The 20,090-nt window shown below is 42.8% G+C and overlaps 1 protein-coding gene across 2 annotated transcripts in view; it reads left to right on the forward strand.

Annotated features, from left to right (window-relative positions):
* The window catches only part of UNC5C (unc-5 netrin receptor C), a 244,602-nt gene that overhangs the window by 221,469 nt on the left and 3,043 nt on the right, over positions 1–20,090 (forward strand). For both annotated transcript variants that reach the window (XM_071742799.1, XM_071742798.1), the window contains 4 exons: positions 3,213–3,300; positions 12,316–12,484; positions 14,857–15,090; positions 19,930–20,079. In XM_071742799.1, the coding sequence (XP_071598900.1) occupies positions 3,213–3,300; positions 12,316–12,484; positions 14,857–15,090; positions 19,930–20,079 (641 nt within the window). The remainder of the gene's footprint in view (positions 1–3,212; positions 3,301–12,315; positions 12,485–14,856; positions 15,091–19,929; positions 20,080–20,090) is intronic.

Raw genomic sequence — 20,090 nt, forward strand, 5'->3', positions numbered from 1 at the left:
AATCAGTTGGTTTGTGGTTTTGGGTGGTTAGCTTGCTTTTATGCAGGAAAAAACACAAAGGCTCTGTGTTTTCTTTGTTCAGAAAAAAAACGTGTTTTTTTCCCCCCATTAAGATCTACCAAGGTACTTCTAGTATTCTTTTCCCAAAGTCCTGGACACCTTTTTAATAGAATATTGTAGGGTTCTTAGCTACTTTCTGAGACATGTGAAGCTTCAGGGCTTTGTGAAGTGGGATTTGGCATTCTTGATATTTTCCTTTCGTGCAGCTCTAGAAAAGAACCTCCAAGCCAGAAAGCCTCAATCTTGTCATCACATAAAAAGGACAAATTAATTAAAAACCCAATCAGTTGTTCCACTTCCAATTCATTGCAGACTGTGTGGTATTGAAATAGGACGGCAGAATACTCATTTTTTTAAGGCTTTTTTTCCTGCACACGTTGCAATCGCATGGAAACAAAGAAAAGACACTTTGAGGCCTTATTTTCCTTGAGAAGGTAAAGTGCTTCTCAGTCTTTGTTCAACAGTAAAAGGCTCCCATCAAGCCACCCAAGCACCAGGAGGCAATATCAAAGCATCCAGGGAGCTCCTGGGCAGCCTTGGAGGAGGTCAGATGGATTTTTTAGGAGAGCCATGCTGCTGTTTGGTTCCTAAACAAAGTGATGATATTCAAAGGAGGTTTAACACCTAAATATTTCTGTGGGCTTGGCATACCATTCAAGAGACTGCCTGCCCTTGTTCTTTGCTGGATCTTTTCTTTTTCGTTGTTGTGAAGAAAGCAAAATACCTAAGTGGCCCAAAGCTTTCCAGGACACAGCCCCACATTGCCAGGAAGCAGCCAAAAGTGGCTGGTGAGCAGTATCCCTCCTCTCTGAGCTACCATGGAGCAGGAAGAAAAAAGAGCCACTAAATTTATGTGCCTGAGTAAAAGCTGAACTACTTAAAGAAATTTGGTGCTGACTCCTGCAAAATTCACGCTATATAATCCTGGATTTCACATTTCTCTAAGCAGCAGCTGAGGTAAGTATTAATATTCAGGTTTCTTATGCCATGGTGGTGCACATTGTCAGCAAAGTCTATTGGTAATGTTTAATTCATATATATTTATATCAATTTGTAAAGGAAAAAAAGTTCATTCATTTCTGTAATCCCTTCAAAAGTATTAAAATAAGCTTTGTAAAATATATCAATCCCTTCAAAAGTATTAAATAAGCTTTGTAAAATATATCAATCTGTCTACCACTACCGTGTATACCTCTGTACATCTCCTAGATGTATCTATATGCTCCAAGTAATACGATCAAAGCACTTCCTATATGCTATGCCTGTCCTGTTACACCTGAGAACATGCACAGGTGAGGCTATAACAGGCCTGTAAGGAAACAAGTGTCAGAAGGCATCCATGGAACATTATTTCCCAGCTAATCTGTCCCTTTCAAAGTTAGGTATAGGACTGAGCCCCTGTACAGCAGCACATGGCAAGGGTTGGAAAAGAGCTGCCAATTTTAAGTGAAGATCAGGTTTGTGACCATCTGAAGAATCTGAAAGTGTACAAATCCATGGGACCTGATGGGATACACCCCCAGGTCCTGAGGGAACTGGGAGATGTAGTTGCTAAACCCCTGTCCATTATATTCTAAAAGTCATGGCAGACCAGTGAAGTCCCCACTGACTGGAAAAGGGGAAACATAACCCCCATGTTCAAAAAGGGAAAGAAGAAAGGTCCAGGGACCTACAGGCTGGTCAATCTCACCTCTGTGCCTGCTAAGATCATGGAGCAGATCCTCCTGGAGCAGAATAATAATGAAGAGGTGATTGTGTATAATCCACACTGTTTTGCAAGGATAAATCATGCCTGACAAACCTTGTGGCCTTCTATGAAAAGGTCCCAACACCAACAGACAAGAGAAGAGCAACCAACATCATTTACCTGGACCCGAGTAAAGCCTTTGACACAGTCCCACATGGCATCCTGGTCTCCAAGCTGGTAAAAAATGGGTTGAATGGGTGGACCACTTGTTGGATTAAGAACTGGCTTGATGGCTGCACCCAAAGAGTGGCTGTCCCATCCCTGGAAATTTTAAGGCCAGGCTGGACAGGGTTCTGAGCAACCTGATCCAGTGGGAGGTGTCCCTGCCCATGGCAGGGGGGTTGGAACTGGGTGATCTTAAAAGTCCCTTCCAACCCTGAAAATTCTATGATTCTATTTTTCTATGGGAGGTCTCCAACAAAACCAAACCAGATATGCTAAAGAAAAGAGACAGGCCCATGCAAGGGTTCAATAAAGCCTTTCTTGTGCATATACATATATGTAAATCATCTGCCTGTAGGTTTGTTCTCAGCTATGTGGCAATTACTGTATTAAAATCCTTGCCACTGATTACCAGCTAACCCACATCTGCAGGGCCAGCTGGCTGAGATGTGCCTAGCAGAGTGAAATATCTGGTTCATATGCTGAGTTTGTTGTGTGGTAACGGGACCCTCTGTTCTCTGGGAAGACATTTGCTACATTTCTGATACTGGAGTAATGTAAGAACAGTGTATTGTAATCAATGGGGCAGCTAACAATCACTGAAAATGGCACAGAGCACACTTGCCCACATTTTTTCAAGCTTGGATACCCAAATTTTTGAACCACTCGGCAAAACCAGGCACATTCAAAATACCACAAAGCCCAATTTTGTCTCCCTGGTAGTCTAATTAGAAGCTGAGTACATTAAGAGACAGGATGCCAGTTGCAGAAGCCATCTTTCAGGAAACAACCAGTCCTTGTTGCTTCCTGGGACAGTGTTCTACTGCTTTTCTTCCCTGATTTTAATTAAGAAAGAACTGCCTAGGGAGAGATGTCCCGTTACAGCTGTTGGAAGTCTTAGTCAGAGTTGTTCATTTTTCCATCATTTTAAAAGGTAAGCAGCAGTGTAACCATCTGTCTGCTCTTTAAATAAAATTAAAAGGAAGGGAAGAAAATCCTCTTCTCCTTATCTGTATTTCAGTGCTGATGCACAAGAAGAATGGGAACAGACCACCAGAGATGCCAGGATTGCAGTAAATACTTCTTCTCCTGAGTTGCAGGGGTCATCTCAAGTCTGTTGGTGAGGGTGGGTGAAAATCTGACATTGCAGCCTTCATCTTCTGCCTCACCTGTCACTCTTCTTCACAAGCCCATTTGCCTTTTTTTTCTCCATTTTATCTTTTGTGTCTCTTTGGTTCTGCAGGAGTAAGCTTGCTGATCCCAGCGGGGGCTGTTCCACAAGGGAGAGTCTATGAAATGTATCTGACAGTTCACAGGAAGGAGAACATGAGGTAAAAGACTGCCTTTATTTTCTTCTGCATTAATGGAGGGGGAAAATGTACTATTTGAAAGACCTGCGTTAATGTGCTTATGCAAAGCCTCCTGCTTTAAAGCAATTTGCTGACTTGGAGGTAAATGTGAGCAAAGTCAAGGAGAAACTTTCCCACAAAACCAGCTCAGACTTTTGATTTTCTATGCAAGAGTTGCACTCTGCAGCGAGCCCTGAGACTGGGGGGATGCTGAATCATAACCAGAAGCAAGGAAAATGTGCCAGCATGAGTTTGGTACTGCAGAAAAGGTGTGAGGTAACCTCTTAAGAAAGACCCCTGCTTGCAAAAGGGAAGGCAGTGGAGGAACAAGGTGCCAGATCACTTCAGCAGAGTGACAGGTGCCTGAGCACCATGCTTGGAAAATCTCCTTTCCTATTATAATGAAGGAAAATTTTTATTGGACCCTTCATGGGTTTGGCTGGTCCATGCAGAGATGAGGATGGACTGAAGTTTTTGGTGTCCTTCAAACCTCCTTGCTCTGAGGTAGGAATAAGCAAGAATTTGTCCTGCTCAGCTCCAGGCACTCCATGGGCCAGTGTTGGGATGACACCTGTTGTTGTCACCTGTTATCTGCATGTGTGGCCAATTCATATTTTAGATTTTAACAGAGTGATCTGGAAGCCTTGGCATCAAAAAAAAAAAAGGGGTCTGAAAAGGCCAAGAAACCATTTAAAGCAGTTTAGGAAAATTTAATGAAGAGAAAGAGGAGATCTTCATCTGCAGAATGGACTTGTGCACAAAGGCTGGATGGCAATTGTGAATCTAAGCAATCATTACATGGAATTTTGCTTCTTCCCCCTCCTCATAGCTAGATACATCATTTGGCTCAGCCCCTTAATGGCTTTTATTATGTGCTAAGCCACAGCTGTTTATACATTGAATGATACTGAACACTGTTCTTCAGCTTGGTAGTCTTTCACTCATGCTAAAATAATCTGCTTAAAGAAAAAATAAGTAAGCCTCCCCTTTTGCATACATTATTCATCACCTGCTCTTTGAAAATATCTAATTGCAGCTACAGAAAAAATATCTCTGTTCATATCTAGTATTGGTTGTATTCCTATCGCTTTGTCTGTGGTGTAAAGACACTTATAAACACCATTGAAAAAGGGCTTTTCCCTGCAGAAGGAAAAAAAAATGAAAATCCCCTGTTATTCAGCTTGCCTCTGAATCTCCCTTTTTTATAACATCTAATTCTTAAAAAAATATACACAGTTGTTTTCTTTCCAGCGGGCTACGGAGGGAATCCCTGCTTCCTTATTCATAGAACGAGGGACAATTAATGTCACATTCTAGTATGATTTATTTTATTCCAGGGTCATAAAACCTTCTGTGCATGCTTTGTGATAGCCCTTACTCAGCAGATCACACAGGGGATAGCAGGATAAGTTTACCTGTACTGGGAAAAGCATCCCTGAAGCTGTGCTTCTGCCAAACTGTCCCATGTGCTGAGCTACTCCTGCAGAGGTGACTAGAAAGGTGTGAATCTTCACCTGCAATGAAGGTTTTGAGCAGGTAGGGAGGTAGAAAAGAGAGGGCTGCCTTGGCCATAGGGGCAGGAGGGTTCATCCAATCATGGTGGTAATTCCTTCCTGGGCACAGAGACCCCAGCTGCTTATTTGATTTATAGCAGTTTTTCAGTGCCCACCTCCCCCAGCCCTGCACCCTCGTTACACCAGAAACCAACTACTTCTAGGATGTCTAAAATGGAGCTTGCTGAGTGTCATCCAGATCACTTGGAACCAAATAGGGACTGAAAAGGGCTTAAATGTTGCATCTCACTCTCTCTGGTTACCTCCTCTCTTCACCCAGATGCCTAGGAGCAGAAAGGGGTGGGGGGTGGCACTCAGCACCAGCTGTAATGCTCTCCTGCTGCAGGACTCTTACCAGACACTTCACTTTCTGTAGCAGAGCTGCAGCTTTGTGAAAGCTTCTTCCTTCTGACTTCATGGGCCACAGATGTTGCTTCATATAATTGGAGTCATATGGGTGCCATAAGTTAGTGTGCAGTGTAATATTTTTTGAAATTCACTGCTGCAGTCTCACAGTACTCCAGCAGAGAGTGATAGCCCACAGTAAGGACTAGCTGCAGACTTTAGGTTTTGTGGCCAAGCTGGAGCTGGAATGTGTTCAGTAAACCCTCTGAGATTCTGTGTTTATTTTCATGTGTGCTGTGTAAATGCATATGGGTTCAAAAGTCCTGTTGTGTGTAGATTTAGTTTGGAAGGGGACATGTAGGAAACTATAAAACGGGTGTTATTATCAGAAATGAAAGCAGGTTCTTTTTCTTGATATACAGCCACCATTGGGCTGAGAATGTGGTCCCTGTAGTGCTACCCTACATAGAGCCCAGGCAGCAACAGAGAGGCCATCACAGCTCACATTTCTCCAGCAGCTTAGGATTTAGCTCACACTTTTTAGAAATATGAAATTACTTCTGAACAGTCGAGCTGAAATGGGGAATCTGTTACCCTCAGAGTCCTGCAAATTCCCCTTTTTCTTCTTTTGTTTTTCTAATGTATTTCCTCAGTTAGTCTCAGAAACCTGTAGAGGGACTTCACAACCCAGTAATATCACTCTATGTTGACTTCCAGATTGGTTAGGAGAGCTTCTTTCCAAGATGTTCTATTTATTCCATTTTGCATCCATCAAAGCACATGAGATGAGGAGGGTCACCCTTGAAACATTATCCCTCTGTGGGGAATTTGGGTTCTGATGACTTGCAATAAATGCCACTTGGAGGTTGATAACTGCTGTCATCCTTGTGGCACAGTGGTTTTTCTCTTTTCCTAACATTCCATTAGGCTGGTTTGCCTGATATTGCACTGCAAGCTCATCCTCATTCTGCCTTTCATTCAGGATGGGATGAATAGTGAAGGAGGCTTTGATCCCTGGCTGTCATGAGAGACTCACGTTGACCTCTTGGAAAGGTCCATGTGCTTTATGAAGCAGCTACAGTGGGGAAAAGGGTATCTATGTGTGTATAATATATGCCTGTGTGTTTGACCACAGTAAATTAAAAAATTACAATCCTCTGAGAATATTTTAAAATTATTTACAGGTTTCAGCCATGAAGCTCATTGGCTTTTCAGTTTGGGGAAGTATTAATGGCTTGGAGATTTGCAGAAGGGGTGCCTGCTTGAGCTCTGGTATCACCTATAAAATAAAATAAAGGTGTTGTCATGACCAGCACCTGGCAAGAGCCTGTTCCCGTGAGCATCTGTGAGAGCCTAGGTCTTATAGGACTAAGGATTAAAGATAAACCCCCATCTTTCAAGATATTCTTGACTGCCTTGGGTTAAAATAAAAATCTAGCTGTGAGCTAAAATAATGGAGCTGTGTGCTTCCTTCAGAAATGTCTGGCACTGGACAGTGCTAGACAAGGTCTGGGCTTTTATGGACCACTGGTTTGATCTCATATGGCAGTTCCCATGTTCTGGCATACACCCCTGCCAAGCTAGCACAGTTTTAGGTGGAGCTACTCTTGCATACACAAATCAGAGGGAAGGACTGCACTGAATATGGCCCAGGGAAGGACATTTCTGTATAATCCGTCACACAGGAGGTGGCTCAAATGGGAGTGGATGTTGCTGTGCTCAGGGAATGTGACAGCCGTGAAGAAAGAAGCAAGCAGCACCCCTGAGGATCTTGACAGAAGATTCACATAAACATGCAGCTTCCAAATTAGCCACCTTAGAAAAGAGAAGGGTGGGGTGATCCTTGTTAAGATTTTGGCTGGTGGCTTCACACTGTGTGTTAGACTTGATACTAAAGTCATGCAGCTGATTAATGAGATTGATCCAAGGGAAAATGTTGCTTTTTTTCACCAGTAAACTCTAAGCTTACTGATGGTAAATAAAAGGAATTGAAATCTTCCACATCTTGTTTCTCCACTTTCCTTCTGCATCACGGATGCATAAACAAAATTGCTTTCTCCAGAAGACAGTTTCATGAAGTGGCAGTCATTATAACTGAGAAATTAAAAATAAAAAAAGACCAGAGGATGAGCAAAAGAGGAGGAAGCCTTTTCAGATAATTTTCTTCTAAAGTTGGACAGGCAGAAGAACCAGGGTCAGTCGAGATTATTAAGTTTGAAACTTAAGTTTGACCCAGCAATCAAAACAGAAGTAAAGTGTCCTGCCTCTAAGTTTTGGCTAAGCTGAGTAGAACTGTTGTTGTAAGTTAACCATTCCTCTGCCCTTGCTCTGTCCTGCACTTTCTGAGATGCTGTGATTGGCTTTAACATTTATGTACAGTGCCAGGGGGTGCAATGTCACCAATGAGGAGCAGAGATTTCTCTGGTTGTTCTCACATTTGCTGTCTGACAGCCACCTTCATGAATATGGCCTGGCTTATTCCAAGAAGACTGTTTCAAATGAGTCATCCCATTAGAAAACACAAATTTGATTGTGAAGAGACCAGATATAGTGAATAAAAGTTCATCTGCTTTTAAATAAAAATTGGCTGTTCTTGATAAGTGGTGCAGGATGGGACGAAGACCTTTTAGTTACTCTTAGTGCCTTTCAATAGTAAATAATAATAAACAAAATAAAATAATAAGAAAAAACATCTCTCTTGCATGCAGTGAAGCGACTTAGTAGCATAGTAGCACAACTGAATGTGCCACAGCCATCTAATAAGTACTCCCAAGACTGCTGCAAGCCTGAAGTGAAGCATATATGGATAGAGATTTTTTTTTTTTTTTTTTTTTGGCGTTGGTTTTGGGGCAGGGGATTTGATAACAGCCTAAAAGTATGTTCTGACCTGCAGTTTTGAAGATGTCTGTTCATAGATCTTTATGCTTTAGAGGAGATAGCTCCTTTGCTCTATCTGCTTTGTGTTAGTGCTGGATCTCTTGCAATCTGTAATACAGAAATCACAGTACCTGATCCCAGCAAGTGGTTCTTCTAGGCCAGGATCCTGGCTTTGATGGTGCTGCATCACCTGCTCCAGGAGAAGGTAGAAAATTGTGCGTAATAAATTACTACACAGCAGCCTGTCTTCAGGGGAATTTGCTGTTTACTAATCCCATCAATTAGTGTTGGGTTTATGCCTTGAAGCAGAAAGATTATTATCTCCTGTATAATACATCTTGTCTCCTGCATCTGTTTCTGTTCTCATTAGCTATGCTAAGGCATAATCCTTTTGTTTTAAAAATGGGAATTAGAAGCAGTGAGAAAAAGGAAAATATCTGTCAAGAGATTTTTGTGCCTTTTTCCTGTCATTTTTCATAGGGTACCTCTCTGTTGGATGTGCCACTGCGTGGTTTAGCCTCATGCCTCTGGGTTTCAGGTGTTTATTTCTGAGATATTTTTGTAGTCCCTAAACACAGTGATACCTGCAGTCCCATCAAAGCTGCACAGGGAAGGGAGTATCCCCTCGGTGTGCTCTGACATGCCTTGTCCCATATAGCTCCAGAAATCAGATTTGCTTTTTGCCTCTGTGTCACATTACAGGTTGATTCCTGCTGAGTTGCTCTAAGCTCACCTGGGACCTTTTTTTTCACTTTTATTGCTTTTTGCTACTAAATAATTACGTTTGGAACTTGTTTTGCTGCTGTACGGCTGACAGGATTTTATTTCCTATTCACATTGTTACCCTTTCTGGATATTTTGCATTATTTTCTGTCTCTCATCATTACTTGCAATCATTCCTTATTTACAGTTATCTGTAAATTTAATGATTGTGCAGCTATTTACATTCCCTTCTGCTTCCTGAGGAGAAATCCTATCCTCATAGTAGTGAGGGAGTTGTTTAGCATTTAGTTCAGTGGACCTGGGGTTTCAGTGACACTGACCCCTCTTTCACTCCAATCAAGAACTTCTCTGCAACTCGTATCTCAGTTTATAAAGGCTTCAAGTAGGTCACTTGCAGTCCCAGAATTGTTGGATATATGATGTGAGTCAATGTCTGTATGATGTGGGTGATGGAGGAGGCACTGGCACCTGCAGTGTCCCAGGACTTTGTGGTGCTGGACTCAGATGGGTGTCTAGTTGGCAATTCAGGACCCCAAAGCCAACCACCTTTGCATTTTTCTGTTCTTCACTCTTCAGAGTGTATCATAAACACTCAGATCAGGAGCATGCCTATCATCCACTTGGCAATTATTTAGTAAATCTGGTGGTAAAAGATGCCATTTACCAACTAAGGGGGGAAAAAAATCTAGGTTTTTCAACTTTTTGCATGTCCTTTATGTGCTTGTACCCAATTCTCATCTGACTGTGCAGGCTGGAGTGCAACCTGACTTCATGTTCTGCATCATTTTTTATACTTGCATTAATCAAATATAAAATGTTGTGGCACAAAATCATGCCTTCCATCAGAGTCCTAAAATTTAACAGCTAACAAACTATTGTCATGGAGCAATGACTAAACTTAATTTTACTGTCAGACAACTTCAAGCTGTATGATTTATCAGTACCATATTATTTTAATGACCTTTTGGCTTTCTTAACTGCATCAGTGCTCAGATTCTTTTCGATTTTAGCTCATTTTTCACCCAAAAGACACTGTATGATTTTTTTTTTTATCGCAGTCATGACATATTCCTTACTGTATTCTTTTTGACTGCTGCTTTTTTAATTCAGTCCCCAAACCTATGATAATGTATTTTTTTTCCTTCCTTCTTTGTGGATCAGTAGTCTTTTAGATGAAGTTAAGTTGACCAGATGATTAAGTCTATAGCTTGTCATATCTGTAGCTTTCCAGGTAAATACTGTAATTTTGAAAGATCTTTCTCACAAGACATTATGTTTTTTTTAAAAATTTTTTTAATTAGATTCTGGGAAAATTTTCAAATATCTGTTAATGCACAAGGTAGGTGACCATTAAAAAAACCCACTACATGGTGAGTAGTTTTTAAGCTTCTTGTGGCTTTTTGTAAGAACAAAAAAACAAACAAAAAAAAACCAAACAACAAAAACCCTAAACCAAACCAACCAACCAACCAAAAAAAAAAACCCAAAAAGGCCCCAACAAAATGTGAAGTACAGGACTCTGAAAAAGAAGTCACATTTTAGTAAAAAACAGCCCATTGATTTATTCAGTTCAGTCTTGCATGAGAGTGATCCCTGATCTTAATATGAATGTAGAGATCCCTACAGCTTGCAAGAGGAGCTGGACTTGGTACGCTGTCTGCAAGGGTTTAATTTCTTCTGTGTAGTGTTTGTTAGGCTAAAATAACTGACATAATACATGATAGCTGTCCAAATTGTTCCATTTTACATCTTTTTTGAAAGGCAGCTACTGCAGCTGTTTATTTCCAGTCCATGGCTATTCAGAAACAATTGGGAAGTCATTTAGTAAACTCATCAGTTAATATCTACAGATACATATAATCTGGGTTTACTGATTTGCATTGATTTAAATTTTCCATGCCAGATCTTTTTTTCTTTCTCAAATGTTATAAGAACCTACCCCAACATTTGTGGCAACAGCACTTTTCAACAGTGTCTTCATCCCACTTTGAAAATAAGATTTCTTGAAAGTTGGTCTTTCATTTTCTTTGAGATTAATGGATCATTCATAGACAGGTAAAATGGACAAAATTAGGATAGGCAAGTGGACATTATATTTGCAGTAGCCATAAGAGGTGCAATAAAATTAATATCAAAACAGCTTCTGACGTGATTTGGCCTCCTTGAAAACACTAAGATCACAGATAGTTGGGTTTATTCTTCCTTTTGGTAGGGCAAAGACTTGCAGAAATAAACAGTATTTAATGTGGACTCAACTAATTCCATTAAGACCAGTACAGATGTAAGTACAAGTACTTGTAAATGCCACAAGGGATTGAAGCCTAAGCCAGAGCAGGAGATGGAAGTCCTGTGGGCAGATCTGGAGTTAAAGCACAGATCACACTGAATGCTTTTAATCTCCTGCTTGCTGGTTTCTGGATCATGAATTTGTCCTCTGTATTATTTAGGGAGGCAGCTGATGAGGCACATTCAGCTGTGCTTGTCATACACCAGATGTCAGGATAGTTAAAGTCACTCATGCTTCCTCTGGTTTTAAGCTCTTCAGCAGTTGGTCAGGGACAGCACACAGATGCATGCATACACAGACTTGTTTAAAAACTACAATGCATGCAATATATCCTATATATTTATATGATTTCCTGTATCACCTCTTCCTAGTGACTGACACCAAGCATGCTGGGCAGCACCCAGTACTTTTAACTGCACACCCCTAGGTTATCACTGGAAATCTCAGGTCTTGTGACTGTGTTTTGCCCTCTGCACTATTCCTTACCATCTCTTCACCCTGTTTCACCTGGCACCAGTGGCACCTGCTCCCTGCAAGCACATTTGCAAAAGCCTTTATAGTAGATCTGGAGCATCAGTCAGTTTAATGCTGGCTCTGAACCCAAACTGCACATCTCAGCTGTGCTGTATTCCACTTCTGAGGTTTCAGATGCACTCATTGGTTCATTCTCTTCCCTTGTTCTTCAGTTTCCTCCACCAGGCAGTAAATAATTCTCACACTTGGTGCTTAAAAGAGCCACTGCTCATTTCTGTGTGCTGCTAAACAACCACCATATGCAGCAGTGACTGCATTTCAGCAGTGGGTGAATTGAAGCCTCTGTGTATGGTCTGCAAGGATCCTTAAGAGTGGGGGGTTGCTCATATAATAAGTAATAATTTAGCATAATTTAGGTATATAAGTATATAAGTATAATTATAATATAATGTATATAATATATATAATAATATATATAATATAATATATATAATATAATTAAGTATAATTTAGTGCCCCCTAAACCTGCATATTGAGAAATTAATGATATTTGATGAAAAAGACATTTGGGGATTTAGAAAGAAATAAACCAAACACCCAAAATCCAACCCACCCCTTCTTTGCTTGCAGAATCTCTTTATTTTAGGAGGACTTTTTATTTTTACAGACCTGAATGTATCTTTTTTTTTTGCTTTTTCCAGCTCACTTAACAAATCTATCTTTTTCTCCCATTGTCAGGCCACCTGTAGAAGACAGCCAAACCCTGCTGACACCAGTGGTGAGCTGTGGCCCTCCTGGAGCACTGCTGACCCGGCCTGTGATTTTAACCATGCACCACTGTGCAGAACCAAACACAGAGGACTGGCAGATCCAGTTGAAGCACCAGGCTGCCCAGGGACTGTGGGAGGTGAGGCTCCAGAGATCCAGCTTGTGTGCTGCAGGTGTCTCTATGAATCCCTCAAATGCCTTTCCAAACCAGGATGCCTGTATTTTGGGGGTTTTGTTGGAGGTGCATGGCTGCTGCAGGCAGACAGGAGTGCACCAGGTGTCTAAGCTGCCCAGGGCAGTTTGGTGCCTCCCAGTTCTGGATGTTTTCCATGAGATAGCCCTCACTGCAGGATTTTGACACTTAAGCTTCTGGTGGTGACAGGATATTGTGCCAAAGACATGGAGCAAGAAGGAAGAGAAAAGGTTAAAAGGCCCATGACACCTGAAAATAGTTTGTAATTCAGTCCTAGAAAGAAGAAAATTGGGTTTTATGGAGTAATTTGAAGTTTCCTAGTTTATATGCTGATTTCAAGAAAGTGAAAATAATGCTGCCAATGAGCTCCTGCTTCAGCATCAAGACCAGATTAACAAAATTATAGAGTTTACTTTTCTTCTCTTTTTCCCTCCTAATTTTTTGGTAGATGATCACTTTGACTCAGTTTATGTGGCTGGGATCTAACTCTGCATCCTGCTAACTCAGGAGCTGCCCAAGCATTGCTGGGCAGTGCAGGCTTGGTGGGAGCCCGGGGTGGTTTCTTGCCAGTACTGCAGCAGGAAGATGCCAGGGTGGCAGAAGGATCTTCCACTGTAACTGGAGCATAAAGTGATGCTTTCAGCAAGGCTGGACTGTCCTGGCAGAGCTTTAGTCTCCAGCTCTGTACTCCTAGGTACCTGCTGCCACCAGTTTGGTCTCGTGTAATTAATTTGGCAAGGACACCTTCTCCTACTGGTAGGAGAAGGGCAGGGTGGCTTTTGAAGGCAGTTGGGCTGACAGCAGTAAGAGTGCTGTGTCCCTTGCTCTTGTCCCCTGCCTGTAGCACTGAGGCTTTTCCTCAGAGTGTGCAGCGAGCACAAGTCCGTCGCGCCAACTCATCTGCACCCCACTGGCCTGACAATTGGCACTGCACATATGTTCCTTATTTGTGTTACTGGCACCTCTTTATTTCCCCCCCATCCTCCTCCTGCACTTGGCAGAGAGGTGGTTCCACCAGCCATGCACACACCGATGCCAGCACAGCCTCTGCAGCAGCCACGGGGTCCCTGGGCTGTGGTGCTGCCATCTTCTTCCTCTGCTCAGTTTTGTAGAATCACAGCCTCATGGAGGCTGGAAAGGACCTCTGAGATCATCAAGTCCAGCCCATGACCTAACACCACCATACTGGCTGTATCATGGCACTAAGTGCCACATCCAGTCTCGTCTTAAACACTTCCAAGGATGGTGACTCCAACACTTCCCTGGGGACTCCACTCCAGTCTCTGATTTCAGAGCAGCTTCTCAGAGCTAGACCTCACATAGTGCATGCACCTATACATACACACATGCACACACACATCCTGCAGCATCACTTTTGGGGCCAGCACCATCTCCCAGAGCCAGCTGCTGGGGTGGCTGTAGTGGGGTGCTGCCTTTGCAGCATTTTGCCTTGCAGAAGGATTGTGCCACCCCTGTGTCACATTTGGCTTTCCTGAGACAAGGGAGCCCGAGCTTAATGCCCAATATCATCTGAGGCCATGCTGCTCAGCTGCCAGGTGTGGGTGTTGTGCTGCAGGTGAGTTGTGCTGAGCATCATGTGACATGTGGTGGCTTTGCAAGAGGGAGCCCTCACCCACTGCTGCCTTGTTGCTTCTGCTCTTTCAAAGCCATTCAAAACCCATTTTCTTGCATGCAGGATATTACACACAGGGGTGAATGGAGAAATCAGGTGGGAAGCTGTTTTCCTTTACACTCAGGGTGGAGAGGTCATCTGCATTCCAGCTGTATGTATTTTTTTTCTTCACCCTGCAGTCTTGTCATGGAGGATTATTCCAATGAAGCAGCAGGTGATATTCCATGTAGATGTGGCATTCAGCCATTTGTAGAGGTTACCTTAAGTTTTTATAACTCCTTATTGTCATGCTGAGGAAGTGAAGGGTAGTTATGTCTTCAACGTGCCTCTGACTGCTGCTGTTAAGTCATGGTCACCAAATTGTTAGTTCTGCAGTATGTTTTTCAATAATTTATTGGTGATATTTTCATCATTTGCTACTGCAGAGACCAGAGGAAAGAGTTACAAGTCTTAGGGGACTGGAGACAGGAGGAGGCTTCTACCACCATGATCACTGCCATAATTTCCTCCCCATGCCTATGCAGGAGAAAAGCCAGAAGCAGAAATCTTAAATCTTGATTAATCTAAGGTGGAATCTGTGCAAGGACTTTGTGCATCACCCAGGCTAGAAAAGAGGGCATTGCTATCCCAAAAGAGAGTAGTTCTGAGGCATTGGGACCTCTAACTTGGCCTCTTTCTCCCTTAGGATGTGGTGGTGGTCGGGGAGGAAAACTTCACCACTCCGTGCTATATCCAGCTGGATCCAGAGGCCTGCCACATCCTGACAGAAACCCTCAGCACGTATGCCTTGGTGGGACAGTCAGTCACCAAAGCAGCAGCCAAACGTCTCAAACTGGCAATTTTTGGACCCCTGTCCTGCTCTTCACTGGAATACAGCATCCGGGTCTACTGCCTCGATGACACGCAGGATGCTCTTAAGGTGGTTGTTCCTCTTGCACTTCCTTTCCCTCTCCAGCTTTCACAGGACTGGATCCTCTGCTCTGTATATTCCTGCTCCTTGGGTTATTTTTCTGATTCAAAGAAAAGCCTGAAAACAAGCTGCTGTTTTAAAGTTCAACCCCCACACACTATAAATTGTCTTTTGCATAGGGATCTCATGCTATTTTCCATCCACCCATCTTTTTTCCTTTGTTTACCTGTATCATAGCCTTAATCCTAAGATTTTTGCATTATTGAAAGGCCATAAGGTACATGGGGCTTCATTTATTATTCATATATTTTTAATGCTAAGTGCCAGCTCCCCAGAGATGAGCAAACATAAATGCTTCTTTGTAAATAGTTGATAATTATAAAAGAAGCTTCTGGGCTGTTAATCACTGCCTACTTTCACACTGCTTTCTTCCACCTCTTCATGGGGAGCTTTTTGTGTCAGGAATTTGCAACTAAAAATAAAACAAAGCTGTTGCTATCTCTAACTATATAACCTTACTTTAACTGTGTACACATGCACACAAACACATTCTACATACAGATGAGCAGGTAGATAATCATACTTGATATTTCTCTTTATAAATACCTGTATTTATAAAGGTGGTATTATGATAGGTGCATTCATGAAATATGCAACTTCAACAGCACATTTAAGAATGAAGGTTATTAAAGGTGTTGGGTTTGTTTTTTTTTTCTTTAATCATATCCAGTGCAACTTCCCAAATGCTTCTTTGCATCTTCAAAGCTTAACTCTAACTAGAGTAATCCTGGTGCTGTATATGCTTTTGTTTCCTCAGCTCTGTGTGGGAATTATCAGGATTCAAACCCCCATGCCCTGGCTGGGAGCCATTTGTGCTTTTCAGAGCAGTGGTTTCCATCACTGCAAATTGCATACTCTGTTTTCCTCCCCAGTACTATCCCATCCCAAGGCCTGCCTGCCTAGTCCTTCACTATCTGTAAGAAAGGATGAATAAAGTATATCTGTATACTATCTGTAAGAAAGGCAGTTAAGAATAAAGGTTGAAGCAGGCATATTATCACTTCAGCATGGCTTTGTCTGGACAGAGTCTGGGAACATCACCCCTGTTTGGGAACTTCACCCGTTAGTGTTTTGGTGTTACCAGGATTTTAGAAACAATTGTTTTACCCACTCTGATTTCCCTTCTGTTTTGACTCTTTTTAAAAATGGAAAAGGATCTTTTGTAGTGATCAAGCTTTATCAGTGCTGATGAGTTTATGTCTGTGCTGCATAATACTGTTTTCCATGGGCTGAGGAAATAATAAGTGACATGGAAGTGCCTTGGACAGACAGCTAATGCAGTCAGAGCTGAGGGAATCCAATTAGGTATTACTCAAGAGCTATTGGTTTGTTTCTAATAGACTGTGGGGAGTGTTGTGAGGTAAAGTTAATCTGATTTGGTGCAGCAGCAGGCAGGATCAGGAGAAGTGCTGAGCAAAATGGAGCAACATCTTTCACACGAGAAGCTGCAGCCAGCATTTGAGAGGGGAGCAAGCCAGACCTTGGGCTTCTGCTGCAGGTAGACCATGAAGCAAGTTTCTGATTTCATGAGGAAGAGTGATCAAAGTTAAGTGGCTACTGTTCCACTCATACCTATTGCTTTGCATTTGAATTATGGTCTCTTTTGACACATCTACTCCAAGACTGGAAGGCCACCCATGGGGTTGGAGACCCAGCTATCTGGTGGTTTACAGGAGAACAAGCATATTTACTCACTAGCCACAAAGTCTTAGGAATTTATCTGCCTCTCTCTGTAATTAAAGGTCTGGGGAAGGAGAAGGTTTAAGAAAAATGAACTAATCAACCAGCTGTAGATGAAAGGGGTTGAGCATGGACCGGTGTTTATGAACCAGTGTGTACAAACCAGCTCTGTGAAATGACATTGTGTGGTGTCAAACAATGACTGCTTAGAAAGGAAAAAGAGGTTGGGGTGTTTGCCACATGCTTTCACAACACCTGCCACTGCAGTAGCCCTGGCTGTGCCAGGAGGAGCTTCTTGGCACTGCCATATTGCCAAAGGGAAGGCATTCACCAGGCAATTACTTCTGGCTGTGCAGGACAAGGCATGCAGATGGGGCTGGGCCAGCAGGTCCCAAGGTTAAAAGTAATTTGGAGAGGCTGAAAAAGTTGTAGGCAGCAAATAAGACACCAGCTGCACCATCTCTGTGTCTTGGAGCTGGCTGCCCCAGGCAAGTCACAGCAAGGGGAAGGAAAAGCAGCATGAGATGTTCCCATGTTGGGATGTCTGAGGTTTGGAAGAGCCTCTGTAAAGGACGATGTTTCTCTTTTAATAGCCAACTGAATGCATTCTGTTATTATTTACAACTAGGAATGAGTGTGCCATATGCTGAATATGTCCTAACAGCCACCAAAGGAAGACAAGTAGTATAAAACACAGGGCTGTTATTTATCTAGCAGGTTTTTCCTCTCGTTGTGCAGTGTAAGCGCTTGTTGCTGAGCTGCAGGGGGGAGTGCAATGATTTGTCATCAGTAAGGACTCAGTTACTGTGGGAGAGGCTTGGATGGGCTTCTAAGGGCTGGGGAGCAGTGGGCTCAGTGCTGATGATACATGCAGCATCCTCTGCCCAACAGGGTCCTGAGCCATCCAGGTGGGATGCTCACAAAGACACTCTTTGGGAAAGGGGAAGGGTAGCAACAACCTTGAGCCTCTATTTTAAGGCTGATTTTTGCTCTTAGAGGGGGATGCCACAACTAGTGTTCTTTAAAAAATATTAATAAGATAACTGTAAAGGAATCCAGCTGCTTTATGCTCATCCATTTATTCATGTGTGGCTTTGACACTGAGGTACTTGAGCTGCACATGGCCCTGGCTGAGCAGCCTTGCACACTGGGGCTGAGGGAATGATTTCAGTCTGTACCAGGGTGGCCTCCTCCAACCTGCCCCATGCTGTGCAGTAACTGTCCTCCAAAAGAAAGGAGAAAAAGGCAGAACAGGCATGTGGTTTTCTCTTGGTTATTTAATGCATGTTTTTCCTTCTCGAAAAAGAAATGCAACACACTAATCACTGTTGCTGGCTTCTGCCCCATTAATGAGGAAAAATGCAATGCATTAGATGGCTCCTTCTCTTAAGAAGGGCAGAAGGGTGTAAGTCCTAGCCTGTAGCAGTGGTGAGTGGCAACAGAGAGGGTGAGTGGGGCCACCTTTGCCCAGCTCAGGTTTCAGCTCAGGAGGGCACAGAGGCAGCATCCAGTGGGATAAGCAATGCTTTAAATAAAATGCTGTGTATCTGAAGCCTGGTCTGAAGGGCTGTGAGAGACACGTCTCTGATTGAATTCTGAATTAATTAGCTGAATGGCATGGGAGAAGCATGATATCCTCCAGCTGAAGCATGGAGAGGTTCTAAGGTGAAAAAGGGCAGTTAGCAATTAGGGTCCGTTGAAACCAGACACTCAGATCTGGTGGGTGGGATGTTGCAGCATCACACTGCAAGGTTTCCCCCCCCAAGTCGTGTGGCTCCCAGGGACAGCACTGCACAGGCAGAACCATCATTCAGCCCTCGTGCCCCATGTGCCTGAGAGGTGGCATCTGCAATTAGCTCTTGTAGTGCTCTGAGTCATCTGCTGGCTCTTCCAGGGTGGTAATTTGGACATAATGAAGATTTATAGTAATCAGATAATTAGAATCGATCTCCTCTTTAGATATCTTGATGAGGTAATTAGGAGGCACTGGAAAGAAGCTGAAACTAGTTCATTGACATAACCCTAATCTAAAAGATTTCCTGATTTTGTTTCTTTTCCTCTAATGGCTGATAAACAAACATCATTTTAGCTTCAAGATCTGCCAGGTGCTGAGCTCACCACAGTTTTTTCTTTTTCACTAAGTCCTAAAAGTGATCAGGAGTAGCTTGTGTTGCACTTAGCTGACATGGAGACTCCTTTAGTTGGCCTGTGGTAGCCTCCTGGTTTCACGTGCCTGCAAACTCTTTGAGTGCTCACTTTGTACATGATTTGCTTTGGCCACGTGAGACTGGTTGGTTGATTTGCTCTTGTAATTAAATACGACTGTTTGGCTGTGTTGGTTGCTAATGAGGCTCGTGTGGGTGCCTTTGTACTTGCTTCTTCATGTGGAGTATGATTAGGTTGCTTGTAGGCAATGGTCCACTGCAGTCTCATTAGTTACAGGCACATAATTTGTGTTTAGCTGCAGAAAATGTCCAGACTCTTGGCTTATTAGCTTCTAATTACAAGATCAATATTTAAGTAACCCCGAAAACCTGTGTATTAATACATACAAAATGCTCCATCACAGCATCTTGGTCTTGTTTGATACCATCCCTCTTGATGGTTAGAGTAGGAATCTGTTATCCCCACTATCACACTGTCCTGGAGCAGTTTGCCAGGAGGCCAGAGGATGAAGGACCAGCAGTATGCACAGATCCCATGTCAGCAGGACCTATGCAAAGAAGATCTTCCAAAAAAGCAAAATAGTAAAGCTACCATTAAATATCTGGTTTGGTGTGAGATAGGGAAGACTGATATATTTCCATATTCAAACAGATATGGATATACAAACCCTCTGTGGTCAATATAATTGCACACAATTAAGCTTTTTGATTATGGAACATGTCAGATAACAGTGTATCTTCACAGGGAGACAAGGGCTGGGCTGCTGCTGTTATACCCAAATCCACCAGTGCAATCCAGGTTCACAGGGAAACACAGCTCTCCTTTTTTTTCTGTATTACCCACATTATGCTATCTACAGCAGTCAATCTTGAGGAATCAGAAGACCACTGTGCTATCTGGGTGAAAACTGACCACTTTCTTCTTCTTGTCACAATACTGCAGGAGGTTCTCCAGCTTGAGAGGCAGGTGGGGGGGCAGCTTTTGGAGGAACCCAAAGCTCTGCATTTTAAGGGAAGCACCCACAACCTCCGCCTCTCCATCCACGACATTGCCCACTCTCTCTGGAAGAGCAAACTTCTGGCAAAATACCAGGTGAGCATCAC

The sequence above is a fragment of the Heliangelus exortis genome, chromosome 4 (genome assembly GCF_036169615.1).
Source record: "Heliangelus exortis chromosome 4, bHelExo1.hap1, whole genome shotgun sequence".
Taxonomy (NCBI): Eukaryota; Metazoa; Chordata; class Aves; order Apodiformes; family Trochilidae; genus Heliangelus; species Heliangelus exortis.